The sequence below is a fragment of the Esox lucius genome, chromosome 7 (assembly GCF_011004845.1).
Source record: "Esox lucius isolate fEsoLuc1 chromosome 7, fEsoLuc1.pri, whole genome shotgun sequence".
Classification (NCBI taxonomy): Eukaryota; Metazoa; Chordata; class Actinopteri; order Esociformes; family Esocidae; genus Esox; species Esox lucius.
In genome coordinates this window covers 43,760,647-43,775,284 of record NC_047575.1, presented here as the reverse complement: position 1 = coordinate 43,775,284, position 14,638 = coordinate 43,760,647, and the positions used below count along the sequence as shown (strand labels likewise).

The following is a 14,638-nucleotide window of genomic DNA, read 5'->3' as shown; positions in this document are numbered from 1 at the left end:
TCAACACCTGAAAGCATGTTCACTCGTGATCAGGCGCTCTCGGAGAGTTGTATCACGGACTCCCCTATACACACACGCACACACGCTGTTCAATTGTTTCCCCTCCCTTTTTTCAATGATGATGCATGCAATGCCACGAATCTGTAAGCGCTGATATTATATACAGTATCAGATGCATAACACCTAATCCTAATTCTTCCTTTAGTCCACGTCCTCACGATACACTTTTACTTCCCGTATTGCCACAAGTCTTTCTGTAGATTCTACTTACAGGCTTCCCCTACACCCTTTATTTAATTTTTCTCAGGCAGGGACAGAGCTCTACCGCCACTATCAGCAGCCCTTGCTCCTTGATGTTGTGGTAGAGTAGGCGCATGCGCTCCTCATTGGAATTACTGCACTGGCCAGAATAAGTTGGATCTCGTCTGTCTTCACTGAAATTCTAAATCATAGCAAAACTATGGCGGTGTTGAGAATAAGAAAAAATAGCTACTTTGGGTTATGGACCTTTCCCGTAATAGTGGCTGTGGTCTGTGCGCAAAGGTAAGTGGTCGGCTAATGCTATTCACTTTGTATGACTGTTGTACGTGTTATTCACTGAAGAAAACACTTAAACTATGCCTTATGAAGCGTGCACATCTAAGAATGTATTCCTTCTCTTTCTCTAGTGTCAATGACCCTAGCAATATGTCTGTCGTAAAAGAAACGGTGGATAGACTGTTGAAAGGATATGACATTCGCTTGAGGCCAGATTTTGGAGGTAATTCAATTAATTTAATACGAACTCTATTAGACTTTCGTGTTGTCAGCCCTATAACAGTTGTTGTTTTCATTCGGTGGATCGTTTATCGCTCATCTCGTCTTTAAAGTTGAACGCACATACCCTACCCTTGAGCTGTCCAGGTAGCCTAATAGATAAACCGGGCCACCTCGTTCCACGTGTGCTAAACGACACGGATTAGGACCACTTTATAACCCAGCAGGCCTTCTAGAAGGATATTTCAAGTTGTAGATGATAATGATAAATATGTTGATTGTACTGACATGGAGTATAGTTTCTCCAACCTACTGTTCTACTGGCGATTTTGAACGCCGTTGTATTTATTTTTTCCAGTTGTAAAAAGCGTTGATATTGTTCTGGGCGCGGATACAAGCTGTAGACAAATGTGTACATGTTCCAATACATTCTGAAGCGTTTAGCCAAAATGAACACCACGTTTTGGGAAGAAAAACGGAAGCTCCGTTCGCACCTGATTTTTCGAAATCCCCATAGTGAAGTGTATCGTGTTATCTGGCTGACAATAACTTAATGAGTGCTTGCTTAAGTTGCTAGAATGCAAAGGGATACATTTGTGGTGTATACTATATATATATATATTAAAATGCATAACTGAAATGGTTTACTTTACGTTCGGTTTTGTTGGTTTATTCCAGGTCCCCCTGTGGGAGTGGGGATGAACATAGATATTGCCAGCATAGACATGGTATCTGAAGTCAACATGGTAAGTACTCGATTACCACAATCTTCAAATGATTGGGAGTCATTGCCCTGGTATTCCATGCAGTGTCTCTCCCAAAGGAAACCCCCTCTACAGTGCCCGGAGTAGGCTACCAGGCAAACAAATGCTATCAAAATATTTACTCTTCTCACAGCTGTATTGATCTGCTGAGCATTGTCAATACACGGACGATGATTGCTTGGAGAACTGGGTACACGCTCAATCCAAAAGCCTCCAAAAGCAATCACGATGGCATCAAGCCATTTACTATGACTATCGACATTTTACAAGTGAAAAAATTCGCACGTGTGGGCCTAGACATTATGCGCACGTTGTTTCAGATCCCCATAACAGTTTCACAACTGTGATGTATCCTGTACAGTCCTGTTGTGACCTGTATTTCAATTCAAGGCGTTTGATTGTGGAAGTTCCTGGCGTAAGGGAGACATTTACCGGGTGGGTCGACAACATGTCACATACCACTCAGTGTTTGAGAAGAGACTACAAGGACGCTTGAGCCTTTGTAAGGTGTTTACCAATAATGTAGCCTGGAAATACTAACGTTTATGAAGGGGATACTGTAGTGTAGACTGGATGCTTCATGCAAGAGCATCCCCTAGTGATGCTAAGTCAGAACTGCACGTCGGTGTGGAGTGACAGGATTTCCAGTCCTTGCCTTAATGGTCCCTCTGTCAAATCCGGGTGTGTGAGGAACAAAATCCATGGTTATGCTACATGTCATCATATTCATGCCTCAGCAAACATTTTCTGATAGCACGTTTTCTTGGTGCATAGAAATACTATTATAAATACTTGTATTTAGAGTAAGAAAGCATGCCATTATTGCATTTATGCTGAGTTTGTTTACATGTGACATGCAAATACTTTGTCCAGTTGAATCTACTCAAATCATTGAAGAAATCATTTATGGTAACACTTAATTTTATCGGGTCCTTACTACGGTATTATTTAGTAATAATTTTACAATTGAAGAACTATGGTAAATAGTTGTAAGGAATCTGTTTCGTTTAATAAAATAATAATCATAGCTTTGTGATTAGATTTAGTAATCTGCTTTGAAAAAATCTATGTATTGTCATTATTTGTTACACTGTACTAACAGCGTGTAACCTGTGGCAACTGAAGTCCGTGATTACAGAAGAACATTAGCGTTACCATGCTTGTTGCACATAGTTATTAGCGTTACCATGCTTGTTACACATGGTTACCTAGCATATATATACACAATGTTACAGCCTGTTCAAATCACTTTTTGACTTGTGTTAGCAGAGGCATGTATAGTAACACATTAATGAAAAGTTACTTCCCTTGAAGGTACATCATTCCTGTACGTTTCTCATTTATAACACACAGCAATTACATGCAATCTGTGTCGTTCCAGTGTGTTTTCACTTCCACTTGGATGGCAGGGCTCATAATTGGTTTAGCATGTACAGGCACTGGAGTCGATTGTTTCACTTTCACAGAGTCAAGTCAGTCTTAGCAACAGCATCGAGTGGATATTTCAAATAGTTCATTCGTTCATGTGTAGACGATTAGAGCCCATAGAGACACCTTTTGCAATCTAGGGACACCAAGGACGTCTGTGCACAAAAGACGACAGCCATGTGACATTTGTAACTGGATCGATACAGCTGGAAACATTTGCAAAACACACGGTGCATTAACAACCAGCGGTGCGCTTTCACCTCACTCCGTGCAGACCTCAGTTACAACCCATCACATGTTTTTATTATAGTGCCAGGTAATTAAGCATGTGCCAGGTAATTAAGCATGTGCCAGGTAATTAAGCATGTGCATTGCATGATGCCATAGGAAGGCCAGGGAGAAGAAACGAACACTCTGAATCCACTGGTCCACATTCTGACGTGTCTGGCTCTAACCCCTGCATGCATTCATCTGGATTAAACACAGATATTCACCGTGTAACCGAAGCAAGTTGCTAACGCACCATGAACTGAATGTTACGTCATGACGGCCATCTCAGTGTGGACGCTCACTGTTTCTGGCATTTCCTGGGAATTGCTCCATCTGCGTGACAACCTGTGCGATGACCAAACGTTTGGCTTTGGTTATACATCTGCATGTTTGATCTCTTAATAAACGTCCTGGTCTGTGGCTTGTGGTTGGCTGAACTGCTGAATGAAGCGCCTGGGTTATTGTTTTTTGATAATGACTTTGCCTTTATTGCTTTCGACAAATATGCTCAGCAACTACCACACTGCACTAATCCACAAAGCCTGGGTGGAAGTGAACAAAGGGCGGAGGATTGTGCTCTTTCAGGCCCTCTGCATTGGGCTCGGTTCCTTCTTCTCTCCGGGTGGTGACTTTCACGCCGCACCGAAAATGTACACAAATGATATGCAACGGAACCGCCCAAAGCCAGCACCAAATCTTCCCAAATCCTGCCGGGTTTCTTGTACGGTCAGTTGCACCAATAGGAAAACAGAAGATGTGTTGCTGTGAGCCTTGGCTCTGAAGCCCGTCTGATACCCGTCTCACTGGGAACGTAGGGTGTTTCTCTGCTTCGGATCATCTGGGTCTCTGGTGCTTCCTCTTTCGCGTCAGCTCTGCCAAGCTCCTTTTGAAATGACCCGTGTAAATGTCAAGTTAAAAAGATTGGACTCAGTTTTTGAATGTCTTATACTTTCTGGCCGGAGCATACACTGGAAGAGAAGAAATACGTAGATGTCCTTAGATGTTTGAGATGGATGACGAGGAGTTTACAGACGTGTTCAATGTTTTTTTTAAAGGGAATATTTGTATAACTGTAAATGTTGTTGGTTGGATACTGGTGTTGTTTTCTTCTTTTTTTTTTTTTATCAACACAGGCCATATAGTTATTTGAACGAATAAGCCTCAGTACTTCATCAGAGAGGGTAGCAGCATATTGTTAGCAGGCCCCTCTTCCTGCCTCAGACCACGGGAGGTCATTAGAGTCAGTGAAGGGAGCTCTGTGGTGGACTGTTGCTTGGTCTGCTGAACAAAGGCCCCAGGTGTAGTCTGTCCTCTGTGCTAGGAATGTGGCGAGTTTACTGAGTCATATGCCAGGTATATAATAGGCCAGTATTTGAGTGTACATTCCCTACGAAAGGTCTCCTGCTCCTAGGTGCTCCTCCACACACAGCCCTGGGAGGAGAGCAAAGGTTGTATGTAAGGCCGGGCTATGGAAATCCTTAGGGTCAGGACTGGCTGGGTGCACGTGAAAGTGTCCTGACATTAACAGCCTGCCATTTAGAGAGGCGGCATCCGTGATGTTGGAGGGAAGGTTACGCAGCTCATGTTGCTTGGGGTTGTATGACACACAAAAGAACTCCCGGGATACTATTGGAATACTGCGAGCTAGCTAATGAAACTTTTGTTTTCATGAATGGTTGGCTCGGGGTAAACAACAGAATCTACTGTACTGCATCCTTTCCTTACTATCGCTGCATCCTTTCCTTACTATCGCTGCATCCTTTCCTTACTATCGCTGCATCCTTTCCTTACTATCGCTGCATCCTTTCCTTACTATCGCTGCATCCTTGCCTTACTATCGCTGCATCCTTTCCTTACTATCGCTACATCCTTTCCTTACTATCGCTGCATCCTTTCCTTACTATCGCTGCATCCTTTCCTTACTATCACTGCATCTTTTCCACTTCCTATCTTTTCCTCACTTCTTTTATTTTTTTCCTCTTTGAACCATATTGCTGTTGAACAAGCCATGTCATTGATGAAGACCATGCCAACATTGTCCACAGGGAAATAAATACTCAGTGTTGAAGACTGGCCAGACTTATTCTCTTATTCCAAAAAGCAGACAAACCATTATTGATATAGACATAGGTCAAGAGGGGCGTATTGATCGCCGGAGAAGGCCTCCGTTTTGGAGTGCTGCACAGGCCTCATGACAGCTAAGGAGATCAGGTTATCACAGAGATATTCCCAAGAGACTGGGCTCTATCAAATCATTACTGTGCTTTAGGCTGAAGTAAATGACAGATACTACATATTTTGAAGTAACATCCAAGATGTGTTCATGATGGCATATTTGGACACATTGCAATTAATCCGGCATTTTGTAGCCTGTGCTATCACAGGTCTTTAGTAAAAACGTTATTTTGGGGCCCCTAATTAACCTTTAACAGCACATCTACTGATGGTTTTTGCGCCTCTTATTAATGATTACTCCTGATTTACAAACCATTTACTTCTAAGTTATATTAGTAGTGTTTTGCAGCTCATCTAAATGTCAAGATTTTTAATTGTTTTCATTGATCTGGGTATTACCCTGCATTTGCCAATGAAATGCGACTTTCGTTAGACCTTCAGCTACTAATTAGTGGTTGTTCACTTTATTAAAAATATTAGTGAAATAGCCTTGCATCACAGACACAGCACACTGTGGGATGACGAGCTGGTTTTACACATTGACTCGTTTTGTCAGTTATTTGATTTGCAGATGGATGGCAAGACAAATCTCAGAACATGGGCATTCCTTTGTTGGAATAGAACGTATCGGCTTGAGGAACACGGCTGTAATTTCTGTCAAAATGATCATGTAGCACGATGACGTCTAATTAGCACATTGCTAGCTGAGTTGTCCAGTTTATTTGTGCTTTAAAAATAACAAAATCTGAGTTGGCTGCCTTATAGGACAAGCCTTGCCTATAGCTTGGCCCTTACAGAAAATGTTTGGACAAAATCTACTGTGGAGATTTTAACAGTTATAGGCCCACCTTGTGTGGTAGAACAAGGGGACGTACATTATCATTGTTGTAATCCTGCTCATACTGTATCTGTTTTGCCTGACTGGCTCAATCCTCCCCTCTAATGTTGCTGGTCATGATTAGTCATCAACATCTAAAATGAACATTTGCCCGAAGTAATTACTGTTGGGTTACATAATGGACACAGAGCAATAGAGGTTATCACCGTAAGGAATTTACAGTAGATGGTATTCCAGACAAGACGGTACAGATGCCATAACTCTAAAATGTGGAGCTAGCAGATGATGACTGTAACTTTATTTTGGCCAACTCTGTGGAGTGTGCTTAATTGTTTCATCCTCTTGTTGCAGGGTTTTTCAGTTTTTTTGTCGCACATTATAGCTTTAAGAGGTTTATGTTTTCTGTTTAAAATATAATTATTGATTAGTTGTTTATCATTATTCATAATTATAAATATAATACACATAGTAATTCATATTTCTGTTGCTGCAGGATTATTTTGCAGTGGACGGAATCTACATCAAATCAAAGAGTAGGCCACTATTTTACAACTTGTTGGATTGTTTTTCAACCCTAAAGTGATCTGTGGGCCAGGCGATACTGTTGTCCATAGCTACAAGGCTAACTTTACCACCACTAGCAAAACACCAAGACTGCTGACAGGTAAAGCAGTTGTGCATGTGCTCAGGTTAGCCTAAAGACTGTTACAGCATCGTGGCCAAAGGACTAAAGTGATATTCATGTTTAGCATCTCGCAGCACCGCACATGGCTGTTGCAGAAATTGGCCCACTTTGTGATTCACTTTGAACATCTACGTCGCACAACTCAATGATCATCAAACCAAATATGGTGTTGATTTCTGGTGATTCGGATACGTTTAAAGATACAGTGAAAGGATGGATGATATGCATGTTGATGGTGTATCCTGTTTTCTAAAGTTGTGATACTCATCATGTGTACAGTATCGCAAAACTACCCTTACGTCTACAGTGGATGTAAAAAGTCTACACACCCCTGTTAAAATGCCAGGTTCTTGTGATGTAAAAGAATGAGACAAAGAGAAATCATGTCAGAACTTTTTCCTCTTTTAATGTGACCTATAATGTGAACAATTCAATTGAAAAACAAATTGAAATCTTCGAGGAGGAAAAATGAAAAAAATAAACTTACAATAAACTGGTTGAATAAGTGTGCACACCCTCTTATAACTGGGGATGTTGCTGTTTTCAGAATTAACCAATTACATTCAAACTCATGTTAAATAGAAGTCATTACACACCTGCCATCATTTAAAGTGACTCTGATGAATCACGAATAAAGTTCAGCTGTTCTAGTAGGATTTTCCTGACATTTTCTTAGTTGCATCTCAGAGCAAAAGCCATGGTCCGCAGAGAGCTTCCAAAGCATCAGAGGGATCTCATTTTTGAAATATATCAGTCAGGAGAAGGGTACTAAAGAATTTCCAAAGCATTATATATACCATGGAACGCAGTGAAGACAGTCATCATCAAGTGGAGAAAATATGGCACAGAGTCATTACCAAGTACTGGACGTCCCTCCAAAATTGATGAAAAGACGAGATGAATACTGGTCAGGGAGGCTTCCAAGAGGCCTACAGCAACATTAAAGGAACTGCAGGAATGTCTGGCAAGTACTGGCTGTGTGCTACATGTGACAACAATCTCCCGTATTCTTCATGTGAATGGGCTATGGGGTAGGGTGGCAAGACGGAAGCCTTTTCTTACAAAGAAAAACATCCAAGCTCGGCTGAAGTTTGCAAAAACAAACATCAAGTCCCCCAAAAGCATGTGGGAAAATGTGTTATGGTCTGATGAAACCAAGTTTGAACTTCTTGGGGGATAATTCCAAAAAGGAATGTCTGGCACAAAAACAACACTGCACATCACCCAAATAACACCATACCCACAGTGAAGTATGGTGGTGGCAGCATCATGCTTTGGGGCTGTTTTTTTCCAGCTGGAACTGGGGCCTTAGTCAGGGTGGAGGGAATTATGAACAGTTCCAAATACCAGGCAATTTTGGCACAAAACCTTCAGGCGTCCGTTTGAAAGCTGAAGATGAAGAGGAGGTTCACCTTTCAGCATGACAACAACTCAAAGGACACATCCAAATCCAGAAAATCATGGCTTCACCAGAAGAAGATTAACGTTTTGGAATGGCCCAGCCAGAGCCCAGACCTGAATCCAATTGAACATCTGTGGGGTGATCTGAAGAGGGCTGTGCACAGGAGATGTCCTCACAATCTGACAGATTTAGAGCGCTTTTGCAAAAAAGAGTGGGCAAATATTGTCACGTCAAGATGTGCCATGCTAATAGACTCCTACCCAAAAAGACAGATTGCTGTAATAAAATCAAAAGGTGCTTCAACAAAGTATTAGTTTAAGGTTGTGCACACTTAGGCAACCAGGTTATTTTTGGTCAGGCTTTGACTTATGGTCTGCTACATGGCGAACAGTTTCATTTTCAGTTCACTTGCCCTGTAATAGTGTCTTGGGTCCTTTCACTCTAAAGCCTTTTACCTTGGGCCTATTTCACCTGCCTTTTCCATCTGACAGCCTGAGGATGTAACTGAGGCCATCAACAAATGAACCACATATACTGGTGGGCACACTGGCTTTGTATACATTGCATATGGTTGGTTCATGCATCATTTAGGGAAAAGTATATTCTGAGAGAATTCACAGGAGTGTGGGTTTGTGTGGGCTGAGAGTAAAGGGCAGCTGCACATATTGCATTCTACATAATTCATTATCGTTTGTTTCGATACAGTGTGTCCCTGTAGAGTTTGTGATCGATTGTGTATCTAGTTCAGTGCGCGATATTACATTTATGAAAGTGGAATGTGAAGTGGATTTTTTAGACAATGATCAGTTATCAATACAGACAAATGATGAGGATGGTCATTTCTACTCGATTTGGATCAGCGTTTCTCCACTGTAGTCGACATAGGTTTTTAGAATTACGGGCTTATGGAAAAAACAATACTACTGGTAGCTGTTCAGTGCATCACTGTTGAAATACAAGTTTTGCCAATTCCTTGGTAAATGTTCAGCAACGTTTTTCTGCACATTTCGACACACGGGACTCCATTGACACTGCACAGTGTGACCCATCGCTCATTGCCCTATTCAGCAAGGAGGCACCAATCAATACAAAATTACCAAATGGAAATTGAAATTCACAAGTGAAACTGAATTTTTATTTGTTTATTTTCATTGGGTCCCAAAGGGGACCCAGTAGAGAATCCACTGTTTCAAATCATATCTTATTTCTCTCTCTCTCTCTCTCTCCAATCACTATTTCACTATAAGCTTCCGCAAGGGCTTGCAAGTCCCTGTGTTGGCAGCAACACAGAGCAATGTTCTCCCTAAATCAGAGACACAGAAATGTTGTCTGCAGATTATAGTGTCTAATTAATGTGGACACCTCGGTGATCGTAGCCTCTTTAAATGATTCACAAGGTATTTTTGTTGTTGTTGTGGATGTGGTCTTTCGGTTCAACTTTCAAGATTGGGTGCTTTTTGCAGCCATGTCGTGGGAGATGATAGAACTGCCTCTGTGTATCACTAAACAGGTTTCTTAAGGGAAATGCTTTTCTGCATACTCTGTGTTTTTTCTTACAGAAAACTGTTTTGTTTTCACCCACCAGTCATACATTTTAGTTTAATTGAACATTTAAAATGTAAAGCCGTTTGCTGACCACTGCCTGTGAGAAGTCAATTATAAAATGAAATAGTCTCTTTAGGTATAACTGTAAATTGGCACAGTTGTGTAGATATTTTATTGTTCTGAGCAAAAGCTGATAGTGTACCCAGTGGAAGGAACCTCTGACCGGTAATTCGAGAGTATCCAGTCCTGTGCCAACAAAGATGAAAAGTCTGTACTCCTGTCCTTCAGCAGGACAGTTAACTTTAATTCCTACCTGGGCTCTCACTATAAAAGCCTCACTGCACCTCTCCAATTCAGAATGGTTGGTTAAAGGAGCCAAGCTTCCATTGAAACTGCTGTGGAAACTGACAAATATTCTGACTTTACTTTTCCCTTTCCTTTTCATCAAAACCTTGGTTCAGGCTGGAGTGCCAAACCAATCTTACATTTTAAATCCTGTACCACAGATAAGGAGGTAGTATCAGGTTAATATACCACAAATAAGGAGGTAGTATCAGGTTAATATACCACAGGTAAGGAGGTAGTATCAGGTTAATATACCACAGGTAAGGAGGTAATATATGGTTAATATACCACAGATAAGGAGATAGTATCAGTTTAATATACCACAGATATGGAGGTAGGATATGGTTAATATACCACAGATAAGGAGGTAGTATATGGTTAATATACCACAGGTAAGGAAGTAGAATATGGTTAATATACCACAGATAAGGAGGTAGTATATGGTTAGTATACCACAGATAAGGAGGTAGTATATGGTTAGTATACCACAGGTAAAGAGGTAATATATGGTTAATATACCACAGGTAAGGAGGTAATATATGGTTAATATACCACAGGTAAGGAGGTAATATATGGTTAACATACCACAGGTAAGGAGGTAGTATAAGGTTAATATACCACAGGTAAGGAGGTAGTATATGGTCAATATGCCACAGATAAGGAGGTAGTATATGGTTAATATACCACAGGTAAAGATGTAGTATATGGTTAATATACCACAGGTAAGGAGGTAATATATGGTTAATATACCACAGGTAAGGAGGTAATATATGGTTAATATACCACAGGTAAGGAGGTAATATATGGTTAATATACCACAGATAAGGAGGTAGTACATGGTAAATCAGTCATTAATCTCAATCAAGTCAATGTTGAATACTGTCATTATTAGCATAATTTCTGCATCCCCTCTTTTTCCCCTTTTTTCATTTTTTTAATGCATAATTTCGCACTCATTCACACAAAACTCACACACACAAAACACAAAATATAGACAAACAAACACTACTATGTAAATGGTGCATCGTCCCTTGCTTTTATATCCGGGAGATTTGTGGGTCCATGCTCCAGGAAAACCACAATAGAAAAAAATCGGCACGTGGGTTGATGCACCAGTCTCAAGTGAGACTGTAACAACGTGTGCAGTTCAGTGCATTTGTCTGAATGACACTCGACAACCTCCCCTGACCTCGAAAGCACCACATGTTTTTGGTCTAATCATTGTGCTATTTGTTCAGCACAGATCCTGTTTCTGGGTTATGTACACATGTACTTTGTGTATGTACATTGTGGATTGTGACCACATGCGTGACTGTGCCAGTCTTAGGTTGTCCCGGTATCACATTTGGGATCTTACACATCATTGGCCAACCAGCCCTCTTCATATGGGAGGATTGGAGGATGTATATGTTGCAAGGGTAGTTCTCAAGCAGCCCGTAACACACAGCAGTTTTATAATGCGCTTCAATAAACAGGTGCACCACCTACGTGCCTCAACATCAGAAGTCCCCCAGAGCACGAGACAAATCCATCACCGGACTACAGAAACATGATGTACCACAAAATAAACATGTTGCCTGTTCAGACACTCTTGTATAATGAAAAATATTTATCTTCCCAAGATTACCAGCAGAATCTCAATGGGATTAATTCATTATTTTTATTCACAAATACACACGTACATACATGTACACATATACACTTATTTATAAACACTTATTTAATTCTAGTAATTTAATTACTATTTGGTTAATAAACAACAGATATGGGCTGTACTCATGTGCAATTCAACTGTTAGTGCCTTGATGCAGTCCTGAGATGTGATATACAGTATGTACCACAAACCCCCAAAAGTGCCACGCTATTAAAAACTGGTTATTGAAAGAATGACTGTCATGCCAACAGTGTTAGGTATGACTTACATATACCACAGCAGTCAGCCTATCAGCAATCAGGGCTCAAACCACTCAGTTTATAATTACTTCCGACTTTATGTAAAATACATTATAAAATAAATACTTTAAAGGTAGAGCTCTTGAGGGAAGGTTGTGACTTGTTGCTGGATATCTATAAAAGTTTATTATTATGATTGTATATTCTTGAGACAGCTGTAAGTGATTAGTTGGAGATTTTCTTTTGGTTCACATAAACTGACCATGTGGATTTTATACCAGTGAAACAGGATGAGTGGACGGCCAGGTCACATGACCGTCTCCTCCATTACACCAATGAGTCCTAGGCTTAGGGGAGCTATACGTGTCACGTTTAGTCAGCCAGTAATTGTCATAATGGCTGCATCTGAGCTTTGATATGCAACTCTTTCATTTCGGCAGCTTTGATCCAATATCAGAAAAGCAATACACCTCTTTATTGTACATGCAGTACACATTCATTATTCACGTTAATGAAACAAACCCGGCTTGTTCCAGATAGGAGGTAATTGTGGTTCAAAATAGGAAATTGTCATTTTTATGTGTTAATCATTGGCCTTAGTGGATTAATTACTTTGGAAAATTTCAGCAGACAGGCTTCCATCAAGCAGCATTTAAAAATTCTGAAGTCTGAAGCTCAGGTCTGAAGCTCATGTCTGAAGCTCATGTCTGAAGCTCAGGTCTGAAGCTAATGTCTGAAGCTCAGGTCTGAAGCTCAGGTTTGAAACTCATGTCTGAAGCTCAGGTCTGAAGCTCAGGTCTGAAGCTCAGGTCTGAAGCTCAGGTCTGAAGCTCAGGTCTGAAGCTCAGGTCTGAAGCTCAGGTTAGCCTAATTGTAGTATATGTTGTCCTGGAGAACCACATTGTTCTTCAAGGAGTTCAAACAAACAGGAAATTATTTTCATTATCCATCCTTTTTTTAAAGATGTCAGAAAAACTTATCCAAAGTCTTCAAGATTCTCAGACACATGCAACTGTGCATTGCAGGACATACATCATCTTCAAGTATAGTGTCAAACATGATAAAAGTAATCAGCCAACAATGATATTATTTCCTGCACAAGTGGCCAGATTACGTCCAAACACTTAAACAATGACTATCTGCTTTAAATGCGATACAACACAACAATGACTATCTGCTTTAAATGCGATACAACACCACAATGACCATCTGCTTTAAATGCGATACAACACCACAATGACTATCTGCTTTAAATGCGATACAACACCACAATGACCATCTGCTTTAAATGCGATATGACACAACAATGACTATCTCCTTTAAATGCGATACAACACAACAATGACTATCTGCTTTAAATGCGATACAACACAACAATGACTATCTGCTTTAAATGCGATACAACACCACAATGACTATCTGCTTTAAATGCGATACAACACCACAATGACTATCTGCTTTAAATGCGATACAACACCACAATGACTATCTGCTTTAAATGCGATACAACACCACAATGACTATCTGCTTTAAATGCAATACAACACCACAATGACTATCTGCTTTAAATGCGATACAACACCACAATGACTGTCTGCTTTAAATGCGATACAACACAACAATGACAATCTGCTTTAAATGCGATACAACACCACAATGACTATCTGCTTTAAATGCAATACAACACAACAATGACTAGCTGCTTTAAATTAGATGAAACACGACAATGTTAAACAGGAGCAGAAACACCCATGTGTCCATCATACATGGCGTTAAGTTCACACTGCCTGCTCAACAAGGCTGTAATTACCAACTAGAATTCTGATAGTTGGTGACATCTACTTTTCAGCACTACTCAACAAAAAAGGCCTGTCATGGCTCAATAGGAAATCACTGTACGGGACCAATGTTATGTGAACATTTGGCAGATTGGCCCTCTCATTGGATCTGTCCGGGACACAAGGAGGCTGTTATGGAAAAATCTGAACCAGAAGCATGCCATGGCTGTAGGCCTAGTTAGTCTAACCTGCTGTAAAACGTAGCATAGCTATGCTGCTAGCTTGTCTGTAGATGATCAATATCATTAAGCTTTAATTATCTTTAATTATCAGTCCTTTCTGCCTGGCATTTGTGAGCATTTTTCTCTCTGTAAAGAACTGGATTTAGTTGGAGTTACTAAGAAAATGTCTGCTGAGAATGTGTTTAACATTTGCATCTAGAATTTAAACTGTCTCTAGAATCAATGAGGGATCAGCCCTGTACGGCTGCCAAGGTGCCTGTATGCTGATATACTTTAGCCTGGTTCAGTGAGGCCCTGCTGAGTAAAGCACACATTGGCCCGATCCAGTGTCTCCTTGTCAACTTTTACATCAAGTTGTTTTTGTTTCATAGACAGTCTGTTCCTTAAACGTCTACACTCCCTAACGACTGCCTGTGTCACCCTCCATCACTCCTGGACTTCACATGCATGTTTGTCCTTTTACCTCTCCATGCATTACTCAATTTATCTCCCCCGTCATCCCTCCTCACCACTATGG

At 40.6% G+C, this 14,638-nt stretch overlaps 1 protein-coding gene across 1 annotated transcript in view; it reads left to right on the top strand.

The window, feature by feature from the left end:
- The first annotated feature begins 299 nt into the window (after positions 1-299).
- Positions 300-14,638, top strand: part of LOC105011225 (gamma-aminobutyric acid receptor subunit beta-2) — a 67,332-nt gene continuing 52,993 nt past the window's right edge. Inside the window, exons 1-3 of the mRNA XM_010871083.4 lie at positions 300-543; positions 669-760; positions 1,435-1,502. Coding sequence (XP_010869385.1) covers positions 461-543; positions 669-760; positions 1,435-1,502 — 243 coding nt within the window. The 5' untranslated portion in view covers positions 300-460. The remainder of the gene's footprint in view (positions 544-668; positions 761-1,434; positions 1,503-14,638) is intronic.